This window comes from Eptesicus fuscus, chromosome 17 (genome assembly GCF_027574615.1).
Source record: "Eptesicus fuscus isolate TK198812 chromosome 17, DD_ASM_mEF_20220401, whole genome shotgun sequence".
Lineage (NCBI taxonomy): Eukaryota > Metazoa > Chordata > Mammalia > Chiroptera > Vespertilionidae > Eptesicus > Eptesicus fuscus.
In genome coordinates this window covers 16,673,062-16,700,106 of record NC_072489.1, presented here as the reverse complement: position 1 = coordinate 16,700,106, position 27,045 = coordinate 16,673,062, and the positions used below count along the sequence as shown (strand labels likewise).

General features: G+C 42.8%; 1 protein-coding gene and 1 pseudogene across 2 annotated transcripts; one reads left to right on the top strand and one right to left on the bottom strand.

Annotated features, from left to right (window-relative positions):
* Nucleotides 1–434: 434 nt before the first annotated feature.
* ANXA7 (annexin A7) lies at nucleotides 435–26,458 on the bottom strand. Of its 2 annotated transcripts, XM_054729340.1 has the most exons (14): nucleotides 26,392–26,458; nucleotides 18,649–18,703; nucleotides 16,738–16,942; nucleotides 15,849–15,947; nucleotides 15,223–15,287; nucleotides 14,462–14,527; nucleotides 9,161–9,263; nucleotides 8,857–8,951; nucleotides 7,083–7,196; nucleotides 6,676–6,846; nucleotides 4,392–4,562; nucleotides 4,236–4,311; nucleotides 2,664–2,776; nucleotides 435–861 (listed from the first exon to the last, which is right to left on the bottom strand). In XM_054729340.1, the coding sequence occupies exons 2-14, from the start codon at nucleotides 18,700–18,702 to the stop codon at nucleotides 739–741; spliced, it is 1,455 nt and encodes a 484-aa protein (XP_054585315.1). In that variant the 5' UTR covers nucleotide 18,703; nucleotides 26,392–26,458; the 3' UTR covers nucleotides 435–738. The 2 variants fall into 2 exon arrangements, with proteins under 2 accessions (XP_054585315.1, XP_054585316.1); XM_054729341.1 differs by lacking the exon at nucleotides 14,462–14,527.
* LOC103289581 (uracil-DNA glycosylase-like) lies at nucleotides 19,161–20,073 on the top strand (annotated as a pseudogene).
* Nucleotides 26,459–27,045: the final 587 nt, after the last annotated feature.

Genomic DNA, 27,045 nt, shown 5'->3' with positions numbered 1-27,045 from the left:
GGAGGGGGAATGAGGAGTGATTGCTAACAGGTATAAAGTTAACTGAACCTGGGACTCGAGGGCCACTGCTCTATCAAACTAGCTAGGGTTAAATATATATACTTTTTAAATCAGGGGTCAATAAAGATATTTAGGGGGTTTTAATAGACATAAAAGTAGGCTGTGTATTTTATGCATATAATACTTAATCCCTTTTAAAAGTTGCTACAAGCAATACTAATCTATTTTCTATGTGTAAAGATTAGTGTTTATGAGTATAGAATACTAATTTATATAAAATAAGATGTAAATTACTCTAGGTTAAAAGAGTTAAATTTTTTTTAAAGTAATAGTTTTGAAATACCATCAATTATAACTGCCCAACGAACCTAGTAGGACTTTGGCAGGCAGAATTTTTAGCAACCTTCATAAAAATTCAATATTATTACACAGAATTAGAGATTGTTGTGATTTTTATTCGATTTGGTATCCTGATTAGAATAAGTACAGTGAGAAAAGTATACTTTACAAACAGTCCATTAATACTACATTATGATTATGGCTTTACATTGATTGTATAGAGAGAAAAATAACATTGGAATTAAGGCAATAATCGCATGTGCAAACTAAGCACAACCCTGACACAGTCTTTAATAAAAAGTTCTTTTAGTTACATGATGGTTGATATTGCTGCATGCAGGTCAGCACTGCTTTGAAAAATAAGCTTTGAACACCTTCATTCATTTAAAAAAATCCCTCCTACTGGCCCACGATGGCTAGAAGCAGCCTTCGGTAATCTCCGCTCGTGTCACTTGCAATCATTGTGCCCAGGGTCTTCTGATACATCTGACTGAATATCTGTTTTATTTGTACAAGATCAATCTGCATGCAAGAGATGATATTTTTAATGTTAGAAAAAAGCTGTCAAAAGAAAACTGGCATTTATTAGAATTACTTTTTGATAGTGAAAAGATCCTAATTATAATCAAAGCAGAGGGAAAATAACACCAAGTGACTGATATTTTATAGTCAGCAATCACCCAATACAGTCTGATTCACTGTTCTGTAAAAATATTGGATAAGGTTGGTACGAGTCTCCTCTATTATTCCAAAAGTATTAGTCATTTAAAAACCATTTGATAATCAGACAGCTATTATTAAAAACAGAGAAAATAACAAGTGTTGGCAAGGCTGTGAAGTTGGAACTCTTGTGGATTGCTGGTAGGGCTGTAAAATAGGCAACCACTGTGGAAAATGGTACGGTGATTCCTTAAAACAATAGCAAAGTATGACTGCCATATGATACAGCAGTTCCACTTCTGGGTATATACACAAAAATGAAAGCAGGGACTCAAAAAAAATATGTACCCATGCTCAGAGCAGCATTGTTCACAACAGCCAGAAGGTGGGAGCAACCCGAGTGTCCACTGACAGATGAATGGATAAACAAAAGGTGGACATACAATAAATATTATTCAGTCTTAAAAGGGAAGGAAAATCTAACACAAGATACAACATGGATAAACCCTGAAGACATTATCCTAAGTGAAAAGAAAAAACAAAACAGTCACAACAGAACAAATACAGGATGTTTCCACTTATTTAAGGTACCTAGGGGTAATCAAATATAGGGACAGAAAACAGAATGGTGGTTGCCAGGGGTTGGGGAGAAAGAATGGTGCATTATCGTTTAATGAGTGGGGAATTTCAGGTGAAAAAATTCTGGTGGTGATGGTTGCACAACAATGTGAATGTACTTAATGCCACTGAACTGTATTTTAAAAAATGATTAAAATGGTAAGTTTTATATTATGTATATTATATTGCAATTAAAAAAATATCTTGCATAGAAAATTTAGGTCTATGAACAAATACATAAAGAGCTTTTTTAAAACACCCTATTCAGGCCTGGCCGGTGTGGCTCAGAGTTTGAGCTTTGACTCATGAACCAAGAGGTAAGGGTTCGATTCCTGGTCAGGGTACATGTCTAGGTTGCAGGTTCAATCCCCAGTAGGGGATGTGCAAGAGGCAGCCAATTGATGATTCTTTCTCATCATTGATGTTTCCATCTCTCTCCCTTTTCCTTCCTCTCTCTGAAATCTATTTTTTTTAAAAAAAGATAAAACACCCTATTCTGGTTGTCTTTTTAAAAGTAATTTACCTTCTTTAGTATAATTTAGTTGTATATGTATGTTTTCTTTCAATAAAAATATCCAATAAATATTTAAAAATCAAAAGAAAACATTTGAAGCTATATTTAGGTAAAGAGACAAAGATAAATTTTTTATTTTATGATTAGCAAGGTATGCTAAATTTCAGGAACTTTTCATCTCCAATATGATTAAATAGGTCTTTTAGACAATTTTTTACATAAGCAAAATGAAAACCATCTTCCAACTTGCCTTAAACTAGTACTCTCCAGACCTTCTCAGGTGGGAACACCTCTTGGCTCTGCTGCTGCCCTCAGGTACAGTACAGTGGTCCGTCTCACTAAAGCAAGCCTCTCTCATGGCACGAGGAAAGGGATCACTGTGCTTTATACCAACTACCACTGCTTATCCCAGGCAGCGACAAAGACAGCCTTTCCTTAACATCATTCCCGGGGGACTGACAACCAACTGAGGAACTTTTAAGAAATCAACATTCAAAATTAATTCAGATCAGACAAAAAGAGAAAGGCTCACCTCACTTCGAGTGACCACGATCCTGACCAGGGTGGAGTCGTCCGTGCCGGCACCCTTCATGGAATAGTAGAGCCTCTCAGCGAAGAAGGCCTGGCGGTTCAGGGCGCACTGCACTGCAAGGCAGAGATGCTTCAGAAACGCGCCCATGCTCCAGGCTCCCTGATCACTGCTAGCCTGCCTGTGATCATTTCCCATGTCATCATCTCAGAAATCTGAAGTTGAAAATATTCTCCCCCTTGATTTTTATCACCTTTCTTTCTAGATGCACCAGACTAGCTCCTTTCAATTCTAAAAGATTCCTTCTGGCCCCCCCAAAACTCCATTTTCTCTCCACAGATGCAACAGCTTAGATTCTTTGTATTTTTTCCCCTTACAATGAGAAGATACATAGCAACTCTGCCCTAGTAGTATCTTACTTAAAAGCAATGATGAACTTTGAATTATAGGAGTCAAATATAACATTTTCCCAGAGAAGGATATGAGATACAAATAACATAAAAGAGAAAACAGATTTGAGCAAAGATTTCAGAATAATAAGAAATCTGCCCTGGCCAGTGTGGCTCTATTGCAAAAAATCTAACATGCTTTTCTTAGTAAAATTAACTTAGCAAAGTCTTTTCCTGCAGATGGTAGAGAATATTTCATTATTAATTTAGCTACAATACTATAGTATTATTTGTAAGACCTTCAATTGTTAATATCAATGTGTTACTAATACTTTCTTTAGTCCTATATTCTCCATGAGAATAATAGTTCCAGTTCATTAGGCATCTGAGTATCAGGACACCAGAAATTTGGTATTTAATTCCAAAAGGGAAGTCTCCTTAGGCTGAGTACTTGAAAAGTGTTTTGGGGGCTCAAAATAATGCTTTGTGTAGTGGCACTCAAAGTTGCATAGTGCTTTTCCTGTCACCTTAATGGAAATGTTACAATCTACCATATAGTGTGTGTGTATATATATGTGTGTGTGTGTGTGTGTGTATATATATATATGTGTGTGTGTGTGTGTGTGTATGTACACACACATATTTTTAAAAAATTTTATTGATTGATTTTTAGAGAGAGGGGAAGGGAAAGGTGAGGGGGAGGAAGAAAAGGGGGAGAGAGAGAAGGAGGAAGGGATGGAGAAAGAGAGAGAGAGAGAAAGAGAGAGAGAAAGAGAAAAAGAGAGAAAGAGAAAGAGAAAGAGAGAGAGAGATTTGTTGTTCCACTTATTGATGCCTTCATTGGCTGATTCTTTTTTTTTTTTCATTGGCTGATTCTTATATGTGCCCTGACTGGGGACTGAACTCACAACCTTGACTTACCAGGATGACACTCTAACCAACTGAGCTATTTGGCCAGGGCTATCATATATTCTTGCATAGTTCTCAAGAAGGGCATATAGAATAAACATCAAATAATTCTGAAACAACCCTAATTGATCATGCCACCAACCATTCACAGACTGGCTCAGCCTTTGCTTAAGCAGATTCCAGGGAGGTTATATTATCATTACTTAATAGGAACAAAAAATATTCAAAGCCTCACTCATTTATAAGCAAAATAAAGCAGAACACAAAAGTATCTTACAGATGGCCTTCAAACCACTTTCAACATTTCCGGAAAACTCACGACCAACACTGCTTAACAAATCTCGATTAGCCACCTGCAAACAAAAAGTATAGGTATTAAAATATTTTCACAACCTTAAAACAGAAGCCAGATCTTCAAAATAAAAGCTCATACCCTGGAATAAGCCTCCATGGTAGCTCTCAGCTGAGGAAAGCTTCTTGTGGCAAGAATCATGTTAAAGCAAGATTCATCTGTCCCCAGTTTCCCCTCGCCAGCTTGATAGAGACGCTGAGCATCTTCCTGAGCCATCTGGTGGTTAACATTCTGGTTCTCATCACGATTTCCCTGCAAAAGAAGGCAGACATTGGAAGGAAGTGATACAAGTTCTATTAAAAATGTTCTTTCCAATCCAGTCATTTATTAAAGATTAATGCATAACCCTGGCTGGTGGCTCAGTTAGTTGGAGCGTCGTCATGTACACCAAAAGGTGGAGGGTTCAATTCCTAGTCAGGGCACATTCCCAGGTTGGGGTATGAGCCCCACTGGGGTGTGTGTGGGAAGCAGCTGATCAATGTTTATTTCTCACATCAATGTTTCTCTCTCTTTCTCTCTCAAATCAATTAAAAAGTTTTAAATAAAAAGATTAATGCATCAAGTTTGTCATGCATAGCTTTCATTTCCAAAGGAACTACACTAGTGTAACGAGTACTTCATTGCACTGTGAACTTTGAATTTTAGAGTATGTGATCATGATTTAATGAGATTATGTTAAAATGAGAGATTTTCAAGGGCTTTGAGATCTAAGTTAAACCAGATTTTTATACACACACACACACCACACCACACACAAATCTCTACTAGGAGATATAAACTACCACTTAAATGAAGATGTTATTATTCTCCTTAGCAAGGATTTAAGATCAATATGCATTATACTTAACTCCACTTTGTATTCATTAATGCAACCTAAAGGTAGGAAGCACTTGCTTTGTGCCAGCCTATATTCTTCAGAGAAACAAACCAATGGGAAGTGCTACATGGTAGGAACAAGGTCTCTGCCCTCAAGGAATTTAAGTCAAGGAAGGGAACATACTAGTATAATACAGAGGCTTCGTAAACTTCCTTTCCTTTCCAAGTGTAATCTTATTATGTAAGTATTTATTATGAATGTATAAATAAAAATGATGCATGAACTTTTTAGAAGAAGGTATAAATCAAGTTCTGCTAGATTGTGCCAATTTGTATAACAAACTCTCCACTGGGGTAGGAGGGAGGGAAGGAAAGAGAGGGAGGAAGGGAGGAAGGAAGCTGTGAGCCTGAGCAAGAGTAAAGCTTAGATGGGCAGTTGGTTTCACTCCCAAACAGAAACACAAAGGAAAGGCTGTCCTCTAGAGTCTCGGTGTCTGGGGAACATGGAGAGGTGTTCCCTGAGGTGAGAAACTGTCTGAAGAGCCCTGGGCACAGGAACATGTAGAAGCTTATTCCAAGTGGACAACTGAATGCAGCAGGGAGAAGGGTTCAGGGGACCTTCCTTCCTTATGCCTTTAGACGGAAGCCATTCCTCTGCTTCCGCCCTGGAAGAGGTCCCTTTGCTTTATAAACCGGCTGGGCCTTGAACCCTGCAGAGACACTCCACACCTCATATAAAGTCTTAAGCATTTTTAGCGTTAAATCCGTTCCTGTCTGTTTTCTTCTCATTCTTTCTAAATGCTAACCTCCTCCCCTGCTGTTACTCTGTTGTAGGCAAATTCAGTTTCCTCTCATCCTCTTGTGTTCTTTTCTCACTTCCACACCCACTCACTCTGGCTCACTCCTTTTCCTGTAACTACCTCCCCTGCTCTGAAGAGCCTCTCTCCTTCTAGACCCCTCAGGGCTGTCGACCTTGTGCACTAGCAGGATAACAGTAACTGCTGATACGGAATCAGTATGCTAGTCTTTTGCATCATCTTGCTCAAATAAACCCTCATAGTCTCAGTCTCAGCGTGTTTATAATATCATTCCAAATACCCTATTTGGAGAATTTTCTATCCCCTCTCCAGCACATCTGGGGAATCAGAATAAGGAAGGTGCCAATCGCAATAGTTCTGTGAATCCTGAGGCACTTTTCTGCATTTCTGGCTTTCCTCACACAGTTCTTACCCTACAGCACTTCCGCGGCACGCCTGCGTATCCATAGTTAATGGTAGAACTTAACTGGCTAAGCTTGAAAGTACAGATTCATCCCATCCCAAGACACAGCTTCAAATTGATTTCTGATTCCTTTCAAAAGCCAGATGTACAGAAATAAATCTCAATAGTGACTACAGAGAAATTTGTATACTGGGTTCTGTGTTGTCCCTCTTAAAAGTGGCAGGATTCCAAGGGGGCTCAATATTAAAAGGAATGCAGGATGCTCACTGGCACCAGGCAGCAAAGAATGTTCCCTCCACCCTCACACAAACATCCACACTGTACTCACCTGGCACATGGATACAAGCAAACGTTCAAAATGCCCCGATGTATCTGACCTAATGTCCTTTTCAAGGTCTCGCCCAAATTCCGACTGATAACATCTGACAATTTCTTGGATTTCCCGATTACTTCTTGTGCATAAAATTTCAATCAATACACGTTCCTGAGTTCCTGCTCCCTATGTGAAATAATGAAAGGAAGAATTACACAAAAGAAAAACAAAATCTCTGTAAGTTATTAAATCTTACTGTTCTATCAAATATTTCTTTGGCCTCCAGACATAAAAAGCTCTATATAGTCAGATATATGAAAGAATGTATGACTTAGTTGTCACTGTGAATACAGAACTGCCACAATTTGGGGGGGAAGAGGTTTAAACTGGATAAGACATTCAAAGTAAATGACATATAGTACCTTCATTGCATTCCGTAAACTCCAGGCATCATAATATGTAGTTGGCATGAACAGGGCAAGGATCAGTTCTTCCATATTTCCACTTAACTCTGATTTGAGATCTTTGATTAAATCCTGTTTAATTACAAGTACAAACTAAGTATATGTGCTCTCTAAATTTTGTTATTTACATTTTTAAAGGAAAATACAGAAAGTGGAATTGAATTGTTTTATGAAAACCTAAATTTCAATTCTGAATATTATACAATAATAAGTAAACATACATTTAAAGTTTGTTATACTCAAGTAGACATTATTTTATTCATTCTATCAATAAAAACTTAAATTCTTACTGTAGTTCCATCACTATACCAGGTACAAAAACAAGAAATTCATGAAACAAACAACAATTCAAATGAATAAAATGATGAACAGATATTTATTAGTATAAGAAACTGTTCTTGTTCTATAAGGAAGTAGAAATCCTCATCATGGTGTTATTTGAAAAATAAGATAAACATCTAAAAAGAGATAATATAAGGCAGCCCGTACTCCAGCGCTGTGGATGAGTAGGTAGTACAGAAATTAATAACATAAAAAGTTAAAGTGAGCTACAGGAAGCAATGAAAGCTTTTAGTCCAGATCTTGAAGAGGATATAAAAATTAGCAGGCAAAGAGGAAGAAGAAAGGTATTTTAGGCAAGAAGGAAAAACAAACATGGAATAGAAAAATGGTTTCCAGCCTTGGCTATGCATTAAAATCATCTGTGGAATTTTTCTTAAAAACAAACAAATAAAAATTGATGTTGAGGAAAATACTCAAGAGATTCTGCAGGTGGTGTTCTTTGTTTTTGTTTTAATTTTGTCAGAGTTATTTGAGCCAAACTGACGACATGCCAGGGAGCAAGGTCTCAAATGCTCCTCGGCACGTGTGTTTAAGTTCTAAAGGAGATTATGATGATGAGCTAAAGTTGAGAATCACTAACTTAGGGGCAAGAATGACCACAGCGAGCTCAATGGGACAATAAGACAACCAATTTTGTTAGAGTGGGAACATTTTCACAGGTGAGTAAATCAAAGTTATAACTATATGCTTGGAATATTACCTTGAATACTAAGCTAGAGAATGTTGAATTTGGTTCTGCAGGAGCCGCTGGAAACGTGTATGCAGGAAAATGGCGCCGAGGTGGCAACAACAGGCAGTGTGGACTATGATGACAAAAGAGGCTACAGAAGAGAACATTTAGCAATGAGGGAAACTGCACAGAGTAGCTAATTTAAGCCAAATCCTGGAGAAGTTGTCTGCCGTGCAGAAAAAGAAATAAAGGTCTTCTAGGCCAAGAGAACAACATATACTAAGCACACAACTATGGTCATGGTGTGTGCAGAGAATGGCAAGAAGTTCCATGCAGTCGTGAACAGAGGATATGTTTAGAGGGAGGGAAAAGAGTGGAAGACGATGCCAAGGACCAAGAACAAGCAGGGGCTCTGTAAGAAGCCCTTGGATCCCACCCTACAGAGAGGATTGAGAACCATGCTACTGATTACGACTGCGGTCATCATCTCCTTTCTACTGAACATCTACCACACACCAGACCTACATACGGTATGCTAACATGACCAAGGACTACTCTAGAATTAGAAAGCCTTTTAAGAGAAAAAACGAATACACTACTCCCGGGGTCTCTGGAATGTAGCTGTTTTGTTCATCAGTAATAGTAAAACAATAGTATCCAACCTGACATGGATGCAGGGTCTACAGGTCACTGTTCATGCTCACTTAAGAAAAAAATTACCTTTCCATACATGGTCTTAAAAGCTGCTTTAATTTTTTGCCTTTGATCATTGGAACGGCTGGACACGACATCCACAATTGCCTGTTCGTCTGTCCCTGAAAGAACCATACATGTTTAAGTAAGGATAAAGTGCACTGGATGTTCCTTGAGGAAATCTCTTAAATGTTTGTAAGGTAACTGGTGCCAGATTAAACGGAGGAATGTGCACACGGGATGACACGTAAACTTGGTTTATGATATAAAGCTTATTTTTATTTTAATCATTTAAACTTATTATAAATAAGACAAAATCTATTTTCCTTACCAAAACCCTTCATTGCTTTACGAAGAATTTCTGCATCTCTCATAGCATCGAAGTTGGCAGCTGGTCGAATTGTTCCTTGAGTTCCCTGAGTCATGGCGGCAGGCTGGGAATAAGAGGCATAACATCCAAGTCAGTTACTGGGGCAATTGTTTCACAATATATACATATACCAAATCATCATGTTGTGCACCTAAAACTAATACTGTTATATGTCAATTACATCTCAATAAACTGGTGAAGGGGGCCGGAGAATATGAAAAAAATGTTCACCTTCTTTAATTAAGAAAATACAAATTAAAAATAAAAATTGAGGAACATTTGCAATCTTGCTCCCCAGCATATGTCCTCAGTTTGGCTCAAATAAACTCAGTAAAATTAAAAAAATTTAAAAAAAAAATCCAAGTCAGGATTTTCTGTTGGAAAGACAACTCAAGACTTCCCAGTCAAAACTCTTAGGCAAAGAGGCCAGTGTTTGCGTCTTAGGCCAAGGGTATGAGCAATTGTTATCAGAGCTCATTCTGGAACAAGCAGGAAAGACTTACTAGTATCTCCCTCCTGCCAATAGACAGTCAGATAACAAACTTTCAGGAGACTAGTAAAGCTGGTAAAATTAGTGACAATCTTCCTGTGCCTTGCACCCCCTTGGAATTTCTTGGGATATAGGATATGTTTAGAGGCAAGGAGAGGAGTGGAAGATGATGCTAAGGATCAAGAATAAGCAGGGGCTATGTAATATGTCTTTGAATCCCACCGTAAGGAAAAGATTGAGAACCGTCAAATTGTACTTGGAATTCCTTCTTGGTAGAATAGGAAGAGAAAAAGAGGTGATCCCTGGATAGTGTGAGGTGAGTAGCAGTGTTTGACTTAAAGACAAGAATATAATAATGGCTTTAGTAAAAGAGAACATGAGTAGCCCAATGAGGTTCTGAATAAGCAATATAATTTGGTTAATATCTCTTAAGTTCCTCTATAAGCCCTGATTATTAGACATGAAATAAAACATCGTATATTAAGAAAAGCACAAAAGGAAGCATCTTCCTCTAGCCTGCCCACGCTCTCTCTCTCTAGTGTACTTTTTTTTTTTTTTTTTGGGTTTAGTGCTCAGGCTATGTTTATTATCCAATAGCATACTTTCGCTTTTTGCTTTAATAAACCTTGCCACTATTACTTAAACTTCTCCTAAAAAAGGCACAAATGAAAGTGATGATTAGAGATTCCAGGAGGTACAATATTCTTCATAGATTTTATAAGGAAATAAACCAGAAAGCAAAATAGATATTATATTTTTAAAATAGAAATCTATGAAGAAATTTTTAAAAATTACCAGATGACAATACCACAGTAATAATTGTTTCAGGCAAGAACCATCAATGGATGTTAAAATTAGTGGGTAAAAGTTTGATCAAAATCAATTATCACCAGTAAAAGAATAAGTCAACAATAAGTGCCTACTGATAGGATACAGTGGGAATACAACATCATTTCTGTGGTATTCGTGCCCAAATGGCATAACCTGAATTTAATCATGAGGAAATATCCGCCAACCCAAATTAAGGAAGACACAAAAGAACTAGTACTCTTTGAAAGTGTCAGGGTCATGAACAACAAAAACTAAAGATTGTTTCATGTTAAAGGAAATTTAAAAGACATGACAATAAATGCAATATTTCATCCTGCATTTGATTGTGAACCAACTGCAGGGGCGATTAGTGAAATGGTTGGATAATAATATCATATCAATGTAATTTCCTGATTTTGATCATTGCATTATTTTTATGTAAGAAATTAACATTTGAAGAATCTGAGTCTAATGGATTTACAGGAATTCTATGTACATTTTTTGCAATTTTTTGTAAGTCTAAAATTAAAAGTAAAAAAATTTAAAAGTGCAAAGCTATGAAGCAATGCAATAGTTTTTCTTTTTTTAAATATATTTTTATTGATTTTAGAGAGGAAGGGAGAGGAAGAGAGAGACAGAAACATCAAACCTGGGACCCTTCAGTCCAGAGGCTGACGCTCTATCAAACCAGCTAAGCTAGGGCATCAAGAGTTTTCTTAAAATATTCACATCAGAGCTTAAGAAGAATAGAATGGCCTGGCTGATGGGGCGCAGTGGTTGAGCATCAACCTATGAACCAGGAGGTCCCAGTTCGATTTCCAGTCAGGACACACGCCTGGGTTTTGGGCTCAGTTCCCAAGTGGGAGGCATGCAGGAGACAGCTAGCTAGTCAATGATTCTCTCTCATCATTGATGTTTCTATCTCTCCTCTCCCTTCCTCTCTGAAATCAATAAAAACATATTTTTTTAATAGAAGAATGGAATAAAACAAGATGATATCCTACCACATTTTTTAAAATTCAATCTTAATAATATATTTTATTTAACCCAGTAAGTTATTGAATAATTTTATTCTCTAAAATATCATTTAAACATGCAATCGACATAATTTCAAATACAAAATTATTCCATTGACTTTTAGGTAACAGAGGCTGTGTTTATTAGACTTATACCCATCAAATACAGTAATGTGCCAGCACCTGGGGGGGCAAAGTAAATGGGATGAAGGGGACCAAGCCATCATTCAACGAACATATTTTCGGTTAATAATTCCTCCCACTCATTTACACTCTTTACAGCAACATTTTCTCCTACCAATAAGCTTTAACAACCAACCCTTCACTAGTTTCTAAGCCAGGAATGTAAGTAGAAAACCAACAAGAACTGTTTGTATAGTGGTTTTAGGAAAAAACTAAAATTATTTTACTTGTTGAGAATATCCAAGTATAAATTTTTTTTCAACATATTGCCTTTACATGAGTCTTAATGTATCAAGAAACTAAGGAAATTCCCTTTGGTGTAATCACTATCACTAACGTCCTAAGTAGGGAAGAAGCCTTTGTTTATAATATACTGGACTAGGTAGTAAAACTAACCTTCATCAATTACTGTTTGATTATTCTCATTTCCTGTCATCTCATTCTTTCTTAAAAAAACAACAACAAAATCTATTCCATTTTACATCTCTAGGGAAAACTAGTTTTGTTTATTCTTTGTTGAAAGTCTAATTTGCAGTGAAATCTTCATCAAGAATACTCTCATCCTTTAGGCAATATACTAAGTTCAAAGAAATCAGGGTCCATGCTGTTGAGGTCAAAACTCTAAGCGGAGATTTCTCAGCACAGCAAAGTCTACACTATCTGCTACCAAAAGTTCCAACCTTTGATACCCATTTGATTTCAATCTTCCTGCTGAAAAACTACCATAAGCTTAGAGAATTGGGTTCATCAAAAGAGGTTACCTGGCCCAACTGCCCAACCAAGACAGAAATTTTCTTTACATCTACACACACACACACACACACACACACACACACACACACACACACCCTCCCTCCCTCTACAGAAGATTCTCAGTGGCAGGGAAGTCACCCCTCACAAGGTAACCTATTCCACTCCCACCTAAAAGCTCTTCCAAAACATACCAATCTGTTAACTTCCATCTACTAGTTTTAGCTCTACCTTAAGATGGTAATTGTTACACAAAGGAAGTTGCTCATGTGTATGTTTTACTTTTAGTGCTTTATGTTTAAAAATCTTTTCTATTCAGTCATAAAATTATATGCATACTTCAACTAAAATTTAAAAATTCTCATACAAATTATTAAAATGCCTACAGATTTATAATATGACTCACAACTGCAACAATGAAAAAGGATTGAAAACAATTTACTATGTGCTTTGGAGGAATGTCATTTGCTCTATCAGCAAAGCAGCACTGTGTAACAGGAAAACCATTGGTCTGAGAGTCAGAACAGCTAGGATCTGGTCTCAGCTTTGTCTTTCACTAGCTGTGTGGCCCTGGACAAGTTTCTTAATCCATCAGGAGCTAAAATTCCTCAAATCAGGAAAGCCAGAAAATGGCTAAGGTATTTTTCTTCTAGTACTGTAATCCCTCTCCCACCTAAGCCTTAAAAACGCTTGAAAATGCTAGATCTTTATGCATAGACAGGATAAAAATAAGAAAGTTGCCTTGGCCAGGTGGCTCAGTTGGTTGGAGCATCATCCTGAACACCAAAGGTGGGGGATTTGATGCCCAGTCAAGCACATACCCAGGCTAGGGGTTTCATCTCAGGTCGGGGCACATATGAGAGGCAGTCTATCGATGTTTCTTTCTCTCTCTCTCTCTTCCCCAGGTTCTTCCCTCCTCACCTCCCTCTCCTTCCTTCTCTCTCTCTAAAATCAATAAACAGCCCTAGCTGGTTTGGCTCAGTGGATACAGCATTCTCGGCCTGCAAACCAAAGGGTCCTGGATTTGATTCCGGTTAAGGGCACATACCTTGGTTGCAGGCTCCTCCCCGACCCAGGCCCTGGTTGGAGTGCGTGCAGGAGGCAACCAACCGATGTGTTTCTCTACGTCTTTCCCTCTCCCTTCCACTCTTCCTAAAATATCAATGGAAAAATACCCTCGGGTGAGGATTAACAAAAAAATAAATAAATAAATAAAATCAATGAACATATCCTTTTGGCAAGGATAAATCTAATATAATAAAAGGCTAATATGCAAATCGACTGAACAGCAGAACGACTGGTAGGTCGCTATGATGCGCACTGACCACCAGGCAGATGCTCAACACAGGAGCTGCCCCTGGTGGTCAGTGCACTCCCACGGGGAGTGCCACTCAGCCGACACACCGCTGGTGAGAGCAGTGGCAGTGGCGGGAGCCTCTCCTGCCTCCGCTGCAGGCGGGCAGTAAGGAGCGAGGGGTCCTGGACTGTGAGAGCCCCAGACTGCGAAAGGGATGTCTGCCTGCCAGCTTAGGTCTAGGGGGATCGGGCCTAAGTCGGCAGGCAGACATCCCTCGAGGGGTCCAAGACTGCAAGAGGGCACAGGCTGGGCTGAGGGGGGACTCCCCCCGCCGCAGTGCACAAATCTTGTGCACCAGGCCTCTAGTAAATAAATAAAAGCATAAAAATACACTGCTTATGTTCTTGGTAACTTGCAAAAGACATAAAGAATTAACATTGCAATTAAAGAATAAAAATGTTAAAACAAGGAGCTATACAGCAATGAGGCAAAGATTTGACATATAGGGGACTTTCTGGAGCTATTGAGAAATCAATTCAACAATTAATTGGTTACCATGTTTAAAGCGCTGCCAAGCACTACCGGGACATAAAGGTAAACCAGAATACAGTTGAGCCCCAGGAAGTGGTGAGAGACAAATACACAAGAAATCAGAAACAAATGAAGGCATATGTAGGGAAACTAGAAATTAGTGAACATCAGAAAACCTTACTCACTTCACTGCTATTATCCAAAGAAACAGGAGAGAAAACAGGATAGGAAGAAAAGGATTCTGTATTGATCTGAAAGAAGAGTGGAGAGTTATAAAGGTAAAAATGGAAGACAAAACCACACTATATAAAACAGTGCCAGAAACACCAATCACCCAGTCACCCAAGTTGATATTTATAACTGCCAGAGGAGGAAGAGAAAAAAGAACTAAAACCCAGGCTAAGAACCCAAGCGAATCTGTATGAAAAAACTGTAAGTATTAGCACCTGTGAGAAATGGACCTAGGTTTGTCTTATCAAAGTCATCAGGCTACTACTTACAGCAGGTAAACCGAAGAGAGCATGGAGTCTATCAGAAGCAAAGTTTAAAGTCTTAAGTGATGTTATAGAACAGCGACTTTCAACCTTTTTCATCTCATGACACACACAAACTGATGACTAAAATTCTGCAGCACACCAAAAAACATACTATCTTTTTTGCTGACCTGACCAAAAAGGTACAATTTTTATTCATTCACACTGGGTGGCTATTGTGTTGGCTGTTGTCATTTTTTATTTGACAATCTAAGGGAAAAGAGGTCAGTGTCCCTGATTAAAGAGTCAGATATTGCATGTTTTAAAAATTCTTGTGGCACACCGGTTGAAAATCGCTGTTATAGACCATCTCATGCGCTTCCTGGAAGCCTCTAATGTGGCAAAGCAGTGGTGCTCTTCTTTGGCATTCGTCAGTTCCCCCGACTCAACTTAAAAGGCAGGAGCAACAATACCTGAGAAGAGTAAGGAGCTTGTCCTCCAGGATACTGAGAAGGCATCTGTCCTCCGGGAAAGCCACCTACATCCAGAAAAACAGGTTTTATATGACTCAATTTTCCAAAACAGCATTGGTTATTATGAATTATGTAAATATATAAGAACATTCACATTATGTTACTCACTAGGATAATTTTTTAGTATACCTTACTAAATCTAAAACAAACTAGGTCATAAGACCCTTTTAAAATACTCCATGTCCTACATCATATCCTAACAAATACACTTTTCTTTAAAACACTTGAGCCAGATTACATTCTGATTCCATCTGGAAAGGATGTGAGGACCTAGTTCCGGGGGTGGTTTCATCTGTGGTACAGGAGTGAGCAGAGAACTTCCACAAGGTTTTGCTTTTTTGGCTTTGGGACATTATTTTTTTAATTGAAAAAGTGGGTCTTATTTCAATCTTACTAATTATATTTTTCCACCAAATTAATACATTTCATGAAACCATGTATTTCAATTTATTTATAAAGGTACTTAACATAAATGTCTGTTGACAAACAGAAACTAAGCTCTCTCAATGGCAACTGAAAAATTCAAACTATCATGCTGTTGCTTTCTCTGAACAGCAGGTACGTACCAGGTAGGGGGCCCTGTGCTGGGACGCCTCCAAAAGGCTGTGCATAGCCAGGATAGCCTGCTCCTCCTGGGGGGGCTCCAAACCCTTGGCCTGGAGGAACTAGAGAAAAGAATCAACTCTAATGACAGTTCTCATGACTAAAGAGAAAACTTCAGGTGCTGTTAATGCTTCTGATCCCATTTGGTCTAAATTCAATTTCTCACCAACTCCTTCCCCATTAAAAAATAAATTTAAAATTTTACATCATTCATTTGCCTTCGTAAATTACAGTATAAAAATGCTAAGTTACTTGGTTTCCCTCTGGACAAAGCTATTCTAAAGGTCACAATCATGCTAACTGAAATGCCTTCATCTGCCTGGCCGGTGCGGCTCCATTGACAGAAGCATCATCCCCATGCACCGAAAGGTGGCTGGTTGGATGCCCGGTCAGAGCACATACCTAGCTTGCGGGTTCGATCCCATCCCCGGACAGGGCACAACAGGAGGCAACAGATCGATGTTTCTCTAATACATCCATGTCTCTCTCTCCCTCTCTCTCTAAAATCAGTAAAAACATATCCTCTGGTGAGGATTGGGGCGGGGGGGGGGGGGGGGGGGGGGGAAGCTTAGTAACTTCTAAGATTATAAATAATCAAACTGTTCTGGTCTTTTATTACCATGAGATTTCTTTCAATTTCTTTCCCAATTTTTGAGCTTGCTCCCAGTTGCTAGGCCCCCTGAGAACGTTTACCTTCTATGTTGCCAGCTGTGTCCTTGCTGTCTAAGGTAGAAAGTAGGCCAAGAGCTATTCTGACCTCATACAAAACAAGCAGGAATGAAGAGGAGAAAGGGGAGAAGGAAAAAGTGCTGTAGCAACCAAACCACCACGATGCCTCGACCCATCACTCACCTCCTGCATAGGATGGGGGCCCTCCTGGCTGTGGGGCGCCAGGGTAGCCTCCGGGGGCTGGATAGCCCCCGGGAGCAGGGTAGCCTCCAGCTCCGGGGTAGCCACCACCTGGGGCTGCTGGGTAGGCACCTCCTCCCATGGGAGGAAAGCCACTAGGATACGGATACTGCCCGGGAGGGGGGAACGATGACTCCTGACCCGCAGGCTGCAAAACCAGAAAGTATTTTCAGATGAATGTGACCATAGAGAAATGTGACCCACCTAAAGGAGGGAACAAACAGCAATAACTGTTAGGGTCTAGCTTGTTCTTTTACATATTAAAAGCCCCATTAGAAGTCTTGGTATCTTATACTAGTTGATCACTATCCTATATTTTTCAGGACACTTGTCTCTCAGAATTCAGGCTCTTTCCAAACGTTCAAGAACAAGTAACAAAGCTCATTAGTTCCTTCAATTTCCTAGCACCTAGAAATATGAGAAAGATCCATCTCTCTACCCTAAAGTAAGAAACTCCTAGTTCTCCTGCAACACACCTGGACCTGTTACACAACAGAAAAATGAAGGTGACCTGAGTCACACGTGGGGTGTGAAATTTTGGACATGGGTCCAGAACAGACGTCTACGTGAGGCAGAGACTGTCAGGTGGTCACTAAACTTCCTCCTCTGGCCACAAGCTAGACTACATTTCCCAGACCTCCCTGCAGTTAAGTAGGACCATATGACTGAATACTGGTGAATGAATGCAGGCAGTAATATACACCACTTCCAGCCTGGCTCCTAAAAACCTACTCTCTTTCTTCCTCTCTCTTTCCTTCATCTGCCAGCTGAAGCAGAGGGTCCAAGTGGAGGATTCCAAGGTGCTAGAGGGAGACAGAGCCAATACTTGGAAGGAGCCTGGGAACCTGAAGACCACCTGGAACAAAGCCTTCTCCCCACCCCCTCACCCCCATGGACTTCCAGGAGCCTGAAGGAAGGAAGAAATGAGCTTTTCTTGTGTCAAGTCATTGGGATGTTTGAATTGTCTGTTTCAGCAATTACCCTACACTGACTAAAATGATTGCCAGAGTCCAGTTTAGTACATAGGCATCTGGAAACATATTCGTAATTCTCATCTCTCCTATGATAAATCCAGCTATATATTCACTTTACATAAGGATACACACATTATCATTAATCTGTAGGCCCCTCTTTCTACTCTGTCAGAAAGAAGCCCTACATTCTTATGAGCATAAAACTGAAATGCATGACTCTCACTTATGCCTCTGCTATTAGTCCTCATAGTATAGACATCAACCAGGCAGAACTTGACAGCGCATTGGTAAAATGTACTCCAAACACTAGTCTCAGAACTACAAATCAAGGACCCTCTAACCCACTGCAATTTGTTATCTCTGAGTCAAGACCGTCCTAATTAAACCTTCTAACACAAAGGTTAAAAAACAGTGACTCATGGGATGAATTTAGCTTACACACATTTGATTGACTCATACAGCATTTAACATTTAAAGAAGGTAATTCCCCCGTAGAGAGCCAAGTGTGAAAGGCCACTGCATTGGGGGAGGGGGGGGAGAGATGGAGCCAAATGGGAAGAAATAAAAAAATTATTTTCCCAATTTTTCAACAAAATCAATTTCAACAAAATCCAGATTGCTTGTTTTACTTGAAGAAATGGAGTGCCTGGCCTCACTGGGCCCGCCTCCCTGCACGGCCCTATGGGACCAAAGCTGAACAGCTGCTGGCTCTCCACAGGTGAAGCGGATGCTCCCGTCCCCCACAGCACCCACTCCACTCTGGGCACTTGGATTTATGACCCCTGCTCTAGCCCATCTGTCAGACGTGTCATGGGCTGGTCCTACACAGCACCTGTTCCAGGATATAAGCTATTTTAGTATTATAAGTGGCAATACTTACAGGGTATCCAGGGAAAGGCGGGTAGCCCGTGGGGGGATAGCCTGGATATGACATTCTGTAACAATAAAAAATACCCTCTGTAATTTCTTATAAAAGTTGCGGCCTTTGAAGATATGTGTCATAGGATCTTATGAAAAATACACCTTCTTTCAGGAGTCTGGCTGGCATTCAAATGTGGATATGGGGGTTTGAAAAAGCAAAGCTGATAAAATGTTTCTTCATTTCACCATTGGTACCAATGGAGTCAGGATAGCAGAGCAAACGCTGCAACATCCTCCTCCTCACACCATACCGTTTTTGTCCGATCTGAATACTACCAGTACCGTTATTTATGAACTATCTTCTCTTAAGCCAATTAACTTTTCACTTAAATCTATTTTAAAGCTGCTCTATATTACTTCCACACATGGAAAACGTGGAAATAGTCTTGCCACAAAGAGAAGGTAACGTGCCCCCCTCTTCAGCCCACCCCCAGCCCACGCCCTCGGAGGGAGCCTGCGCGGCTGGACACCATGGTGGTCCCGGGGCCGCTTCGGGATGATGGGCCAGAAGACGCTCCACTCCTCCTCCCCGAGCCCCGCCAGCCCCGCCAGGCAGCGACGTGCCCGCGGCCCCGGGGAGAGCGGGGGGGGGGGGGGGGGGGGGGGTGCAGCGGGGGGGGGGGGTGCAGCGGGGGGGGGGGTGCAGCGGGGGCCCCGCCCAGAAGGCCCGTCCCGCGGAGCCCCAGCAGCCGGTCCGCAGCCGGAACAAGGCCCGGCCCAGCTCAGACGCGCGGCTCGCAACGTGCGGCTGGGTTTCGGTGAGAGTTGGCAGCACCTCAGCGGGACTTCGGAAACCGTATTTTATAACGCTAATGGGGTTTGTTGCAGAAGAAAGACGACGTTACACTGTTTATCCATCCCCTCGCCGTCTTCACAGGGACCCACACGTGCACCACCAGAGCCGTGAAGGTTGTCCTCCGGGGACAGGATCCACATCAGGGACCCAATCAAGCTCATGGCCGTTCCACCTCCGCCCCGGTGGAAACCATTTGTAAAGAGCGGTCTGCAGACACAGATGGCTCTGTGCATCCTGGCCACGGGGATTTATCCGGTGGGCCAAGCAAGGTGCTCTCCTACTCAACGCTGTCCTCACGCATCAGGCCAGTTCTCTCAAGGAGAAGGGTTGGGAGCAACTGACCGATGCGGTTGTGTCCAGGCTGACTCAGCACTCGAGTGGCCTCGTCTTCTCGCTCTGGGGCTCCTACGCGCAGAAGGAGGGCAGTGCCATCGATAGGAAGCGCGGCCACATCCTGCAGACCACCCATCCCTGCCCATCCCTCCCCATGGTCGGTGCAGAGGGTTCTTTGGGGGCAGACATTTCTCTAAAACCAACGAGCTGCTGCAAAAGTCAGGCAAGGAGCCCGTCAACTGGAAGGATCTGTGACCCGGAAAAGGAAGGGGGTTCGGGGGCAGGGTCCTCCGGGCAGTTTCTAGAAGCTGCTATTGAAGTATTTGTCTGCGACGAAGTTGAATTAAGAAAATAACTGCCCTAGTGATCCTTCAGCCCTATGCACACCAGGGAGAGTTTCAGTAAAGCGGCCGTGCGCCAGGCTGCCCAGGAGCGGCAGCGCTATCCAGCAGAGACTACCTGTGACCACGTGTCTGTCTCAGGAACGTGGCTTTGTCTTAGAAGACACAGCAAAGTTTTGGGAAAGGAGAGGAGGTCAAATTCTCTAGACTCTCCCCCCCTCTGTTTCCTTTATGGTTAAAGATGGGGAGATAAGCACCTTTTCAGGATCTAAGTCAGCTGCCACTCGCTTTTACCTGCAGGTTAGACGTTAGGTTATAAGGTGCTGGGTGTTTTTATGTAGAAAGGCCCTTGGCACATGGGCCAGGTCCACTGCCCTCAGATCCTTTACAGAGCCCTCAGGCCCCTCCTGGAAGGAAATGGGTTTTTTTGTGTGTGTGTTTGTTTGTTTTTGGCCAGTTCCCAGTAATTAGGGGTCAGTTTCCTGATTGTAGCAGAGGAGGAACAATCCCTGCTGTGAGCCTTTAGACTGGCAGAGGCCAGGAGAAGTGGGCCGGGCCTTGTTTATATTGTTCTCTGGGTGTTTCTAGGAATAAGCAGTGGACACTGAAAAAGGAGGAGAAAGGGTTTTGTTTTGTTTTTAAAAAGGGAAATGGTTTTCTCCCATGTGTATCTTAAACTGGGAGAAAAGGCAGCATAGTGGTAAATGCTGTTTTTTTTCTGGACTGAAATCACTTTGGGATACCATTTTCTGCAACACTGGAGAATTTCACTCTTTTAAAAAATACTTATATGCTCGGCCGACATGGCTCAGTGGTTGAGGGTCGATCTATGAACCAGGAGGTCACAGTTCAATTTCTACGTGGATGTTTATATTTTTTAAATCCTTTGTTTAAGAGACCATCTTTATTAGGGCTGAACCTCCATCCTAGGTCCTGTTAGAGATGCTGTTAGCTGGGCTCAAAGTTAAACCTGCTAGAGTTTGGTAATAAAAGGTTGTTGAAGTTTCAAAAAAAAAAAAAAAAGAGAGAGAGAGAAGGTAACATTGAGATGAATATATAAATATTAAAGTACTTCCCACAAACCACAGAAATCCTCTTATGTAGTGATATAACCACATTCTGGGAAACAATGTTATAATGGCTAAGAGTTAACATATAGTCATAAATACCTGGATTAAACCCTGCCTTTACTTTTATAAACTTCTCATTTTAGAAAATTTCAAACTTATTAAAAAATAAAAGTAATATATAAGAAACCCCACAGCCCTGGCCGGTTTGGCTCAGTGGATAGAGCATCGGCCTGCAGACTGAAGAATCCCAGGTTCGAGTCCCGGTCAGGGCACATGTCTGGGTTGCAGGCTCCATCCCCAGTAGGGGTCATTCGCGAGGCAGCTGATCAATGATTCTCTCTCATCGCTGTTTCTATCTCTCTCTCCCTCTCCCTGCCTCTGTGAAATCAATAAAAATATTTTTTTTTAAAGTTAAGCATAGAGCTACCATATGACCTAGCAATTCCACTCCTTAGTATACTCAAGAGAACTGAATACATTCATACAAAAACTTACATTCATGAATTTATACATGAATGTCCATAGCAGCATTATTCATAAAAGCCAAAAAAGTGGAAACCAGTCAAATGCCCATCAATAATGAGGGAAGAAACAAATGTGTTATATCTATACAATGGGATATTATTCAGCCATATAAAGGAATAAAATACTAATACATGCTACAACATGAATGACCTGATGCAGAGTTGATGCTTAATAAATGACTTTTTAAATTTTTTTTAATTTTTGTAAGTTTATTTGAGCCAAACTGTCGACATATGCCGGGAAGCAGAACCTCAATGAATTAAGATAATGCTCCGGAGAATAGCGGGTTACATCTGTATTTGGGTGCAGGAACAATTAACAGGATAATGACGGAATTTGTGGTATCTGTCCTGGTGCCCAGGCACATGAGGTTGTGCCCCAAGGCGTCCAGAAAAAGGGAAGTTACAAGTTACCCAGACACTTCAAGGGTATATTATTATAGATGCAAAAAGACAGATAGGCTCAGTTAAGGAAAAGGTTGACCTTGTCAGTGAAGATAAAAAAAAGATAGAAGCTAGTTAGGAGGTTTTTGTGTGCAATTAAATACTCATTTCCCACCAGATCACTCTTAATATCCCATATCTGTCAATAGTACCACTACTTAAATTACCTATTACTCCAGTATAGTAAGTAACCCAATACTATTTTTCTCTTCTTTGAAATGCCTCTCCTATTCTTCCAGTCATTTCTATTCTCACGGCCATATCCTTAGATCAGGTTTTCATTGCTTGATGCCTATTTTACTAAAATTACTTCATTTATTTCCTTGTTTATACTTTCACACTTCCAGTTTTCCTGGACACGATCACTAGGTGAATGTTCCTAAAATGCTGCTCTTTCCACGTATTACTTTTCAGGCCAAAACTCCTCAATGACTACTGCTGGAGTATCGAATGAAAATTCATTAGCCTAACAGTCAGATCTCCTTACTACTGGTTCCAATTTATCTATTCAACTTATCTTTACCAACACCTAACTCCCAATGCGAAATCTCTACCACCTGAACCATTCTCAACAGGTCTCTGCTTAAACCACTGTTATCTTTAACTGACCTGGCCTTCAAGCCTGGGCTCACTCACCTCTCCTCACTCATCCAGCTCAATCAAATCTTTTCTCCCTTCTTTGAACAATGTACTAGATAAAACAGTACTTCTTTAAAATGTTAAAATGCAGACTCTGACTCAGTAGTTTTGAGATGGAGCCTGAGATTCTGCATTTCTAACTAAGCTTCTAGATGCTGCTGCTGCTGGTCTATGAGTCATATTTTGGTACTAGAATATTTTGACATTTCCAGATCTACCATCTAATTTGCTAATTTTTTCAATATGTGTTTTGGCTCTTCTCCCTGATATGGCTGTAAAGGATTTGTATTATTTTTATATAAAGACCCCAAACAAATCCAAATCAAAATTTATAAAAACCCACAATGTAATATGCACTGTCCTAGGTGCTGATAAAGATGGGGAGAAGGTATCATGCCTTTTAAGTACACAATATAGGAAAATGAGGTAATAAATATAAGTTATTATAGTGTCTCTTATGACATAAACACAGGATAGAAGCTGAAAACTTGTTAAATTTAGAATAAATGGACATATACTGAGTCAAAGTTATCCTATATCAGTGATGGACAACCTTTTGAGCTTGGTGTGTCAAACTTCGCCAAAAAACTGAGCATAATTCGAGTAGTGTGTCACTTTGAGGAAAAAACATTATTTCGCAAATGTTTCATCCTCAGGAGCAGCAAATGTTTCATCCTCGGCATGTGGCCTCCTCAGCGGCCACGTGTCATCAGAAATGGCTACGTGTGTCAGTGCTGACACGCGTGTCATAGGTTCGCCATCACTGTCCTATATAATAAAAGCCTAATATGCTAATGATATGCTAAGGCCACTCAACCACTCCCTATGACATGCACTGACCATCAGGGGGCAGACAGTTGACTGGTTGACCAGTCACTATGACATCCACTGACCACCAGGGGACAGACGCTCAATGTAGGAACTGCCCCCTGGTGGTCAGTGCAACTCCCACAGGGGGAGCACCACTCAACCAGAAGCCAGGCTCCCAGCTGGCAAGCGCATCCGTGGCAGCGCTAAGGATGTCCGACTGCTGTGGGGAGCAGGCCTAAGCCAGCAGTCGGACATCCCCCGAGGGCTCATGGACTATGAGAGGGCACAGGCTGGACTGAGGGACACTCCCAAGTGCATGAATTTCATGCACCGGGCCTCTAGTAAGTTAATAAGAAAGATAGTAAGATATTAAGAAAACTGATTCAGTTCTAAAATAGCTATTTGGTATACAAAGGCCTGGATGTAAAAACAGGAACTAAAATGTTTTTGGCTCTCTCTTTCTCTAAGCCTGGGTGGTACAAGGAGCAAAGGGACACCATCTAACAACAGTCAGATAGACCAGTGGTCGGCAAACTCATTAGTGAACAGAGCCAAATATCAACAGCACAACGAATGAAATTTCTTTTGAGAGCCAAATTTTTTAAACTTAAACTTCTTCTAACGCCACTTCTTCAAAATAGACTTGCCCAGGCTGTGGTATTTTGTGGAAGAGCCACACTCAAGGGGCCAAAGAGCCGCGTGTGGCTCGCGAGCCGCAGTTTGCCGACCACGGAGATAGACCATTTGAAAATAAGTTATGAAAGACATACATAACATTTTTAAGGCAACAAGTAGTTACCGTACCACAGACTACAAAAAGCAATTAAATTTCTAAATCCCAGAAATAGTTCCAGTGACAAAGTCCTATTTCTGCATTTCTTAAATCTTACCTTTAAAGGGCCAGAGGAATTATGTCAACAAGAGTTCCAAAACAGAATGAAAATAAAGACTATCTGCACATGAGGAAACTTAATGCAATTTTTAAGAAAGTGAACCTGGTTACATTTTGAAAAATGTAAGTACATAAAGAACTAGAACACAATTCCATTCCCAGAGATGTATCTTATAGAAACATTTGCACAAATACAACACATATATGTACGAGACTATTAATTACAACACTCTTTGTAATAGAAAAGAAGTTAGAAATAATCTAAAAGTCCATCAATAAGAGACAGGTTAAATACATTATGGATAGCCTTACAACGAAGTGCTATGCAGCTACTGAAAATGAGCAGCTCTTTTTTTTTTTTCTCTTATATATTAAATTATCTCTAAGTCCTATTAAGGGAGTGTTGAAAACGACATAGGTCATTTGCAACCAGATGTGGAAAAAATACATTTCCTTCCTTAAACATGTCGGGAATACCCCGAAAGTCCCCTCAAGGAAGTAGGGAACCGGGGTCCGCCTCCAGGAAGGAGAGCGAGGGCATCATGTACCTTTAACGCTTTTGGAATTGGGCAAGTACCGTCTATGCGAAAGCTTGTGTACAAAGCTTACACACACCCCAGGGTGACTCAACAAAATTACTCAACTTCGCCCAAAGCGTAACAAGGCCGTCCTGGTGAACCGGAGCGTTTCTTTTTCACGTTCTCCCTTGGCAACTCCATTTAAAAGGCTAGACAATCCCTCCTGGTCCTCCAAAACCATCTCCACCCAGTGAGTCAGCCGCCGAGAGGGGTGGCCCCCGCCACGGGCGTGTCCGATGGCGTGCAGCCCGGGAGCACCGGAGGCAGCTGCTGGACGCTGAGGAAACCACTAGGCAAAGGAAGAAGGGATGGCATGGCCCAGAGCAGATTCAATTTCCAAACCCTGCCTCTTGGTTGGGAAGGGCCACTTACACCCGTCAGCAGGGGCCCCGGGATGGCTTCTGCACCGACAGGCAGGCGGCCACCGCCGGGAAGAGCGGCTGCCACGCGCCGCGGTCCGAAGCTCTTCCCCGCGCCTCCCCGGCCTGGAAACCGGCTCCGGGCCGGCGGAGCTCATTCCACTCTCACCGGCCGGGACAGCCCCTGCCCGGTCAGCTCCCCGTCAGCTGGCAGAACAGGCGGTGAACAGGCAGCTGGGTGACTCCTTCCCACTCGCCGCGCGTGGCGGACGCCGGCCATTTCCCCTCCGCGGGCAGGGTTCGCGGGGACGGGCTGGTGACAACAGCGCGCGTTGGCGGCGCCGCTCGGGGCCAGGAATGGGGTCGGGAAGCTACGTCCCGGCAGTTTCCAGCCAGAACCCGGAGCCAGGGCACAAGTGCGGGCTTCGGCGCGGCGTCCCGGGTTCGCTGAACACGCACAGCGCACGTTTCCCGCGGCCCTCCATCTGCTGTGTCACCGGGAGTCTCGTCACCAGGCCGCCTCCGCCCGGCGCGCTGCCCACGCCCGGCCCGGCCGCCCCGAGGCCCCCGCCCGGGCCGCGCTCGGCCGCAGCCCCGCACCGGCGGGCCACCTGCCCGCGCGCGCCCCGGCTCCCCCGGCCTCCGCACGGCGAGCGGCCCGCAGAACCGGCGAGCAGGGCTTCCCGTTCCCGCCCGCCGACCCCACCCCAAGGAGCCCCCGCCGGGCAGGGGGTCCGGAGACGCGCACCCCGGGTCGCCCGCCTCCCGGGAGGGCCGCGAACCCCTGCACCAACCCCGGGTGCGGGGACGCGCGCGGGGCCCCCTCTCCCCGACGGCCCGGCGCGTGGCCCCGAACGTCCGGGGCGAGGGGGTGAGGGGGCGAGGGGGCGCCAGGGTAGGGGGCACCGTTCCTCACCTGACACCGGAGCAGCGTCACAGCCCAGCCCAGTCGGCGGCAAGATGGAGCCGGGGGCGGGCCGCGGAGGGCGGGGCGCGGGGGCTGCCGCGCGGGCCCGTTAGCGGCGCCGCCGCCGCAGGGAACGCCCCTGGGGCGGGGCCCCGCAGGGGGTGGCCGGACCCCCGGCCCCGGACTTTCCCGGTCCCCGCCCCGCCGCTCCACCTGCGGGAAGAGACGTTCCCTCCGACGGGCCGACCAGTTTCTCCGCTTTTCTCCACCCCGGGCCACGCCCGGTCCCGCTGGGCCCGGCAGGTCCGGGGAAGTTTCCGTGGTTCTGAGGGACCCCCGAGCCCCTGAAGTGTGGGGGGCGGGCCAGGGCTGAGACGGGAGGCCTGGTGCGGCCGCTCCGCCGGGGTCAGCCGGCCGCCGAGCATCTCCCCGGGAGGAGGACCGAGTGGGTCCCTGCCCTCGGTGAAGGGAGTGTTTGTTTCTGGAGCGGGAACTCCCCAGCCCAGAAGGGGTTGCTGGGTGTTGCTGGGCTCCCCCTGTACCAGAGGGAGCACTGTCATCTGACACACACACTGTGTGCAGGAAACCGGGCCACGTGCTGCCCGGGCAAGCTCAGGGAGGGCCTGCCTGGCGGCCTTGCAAACTCAAGACCTAAAGTAACCA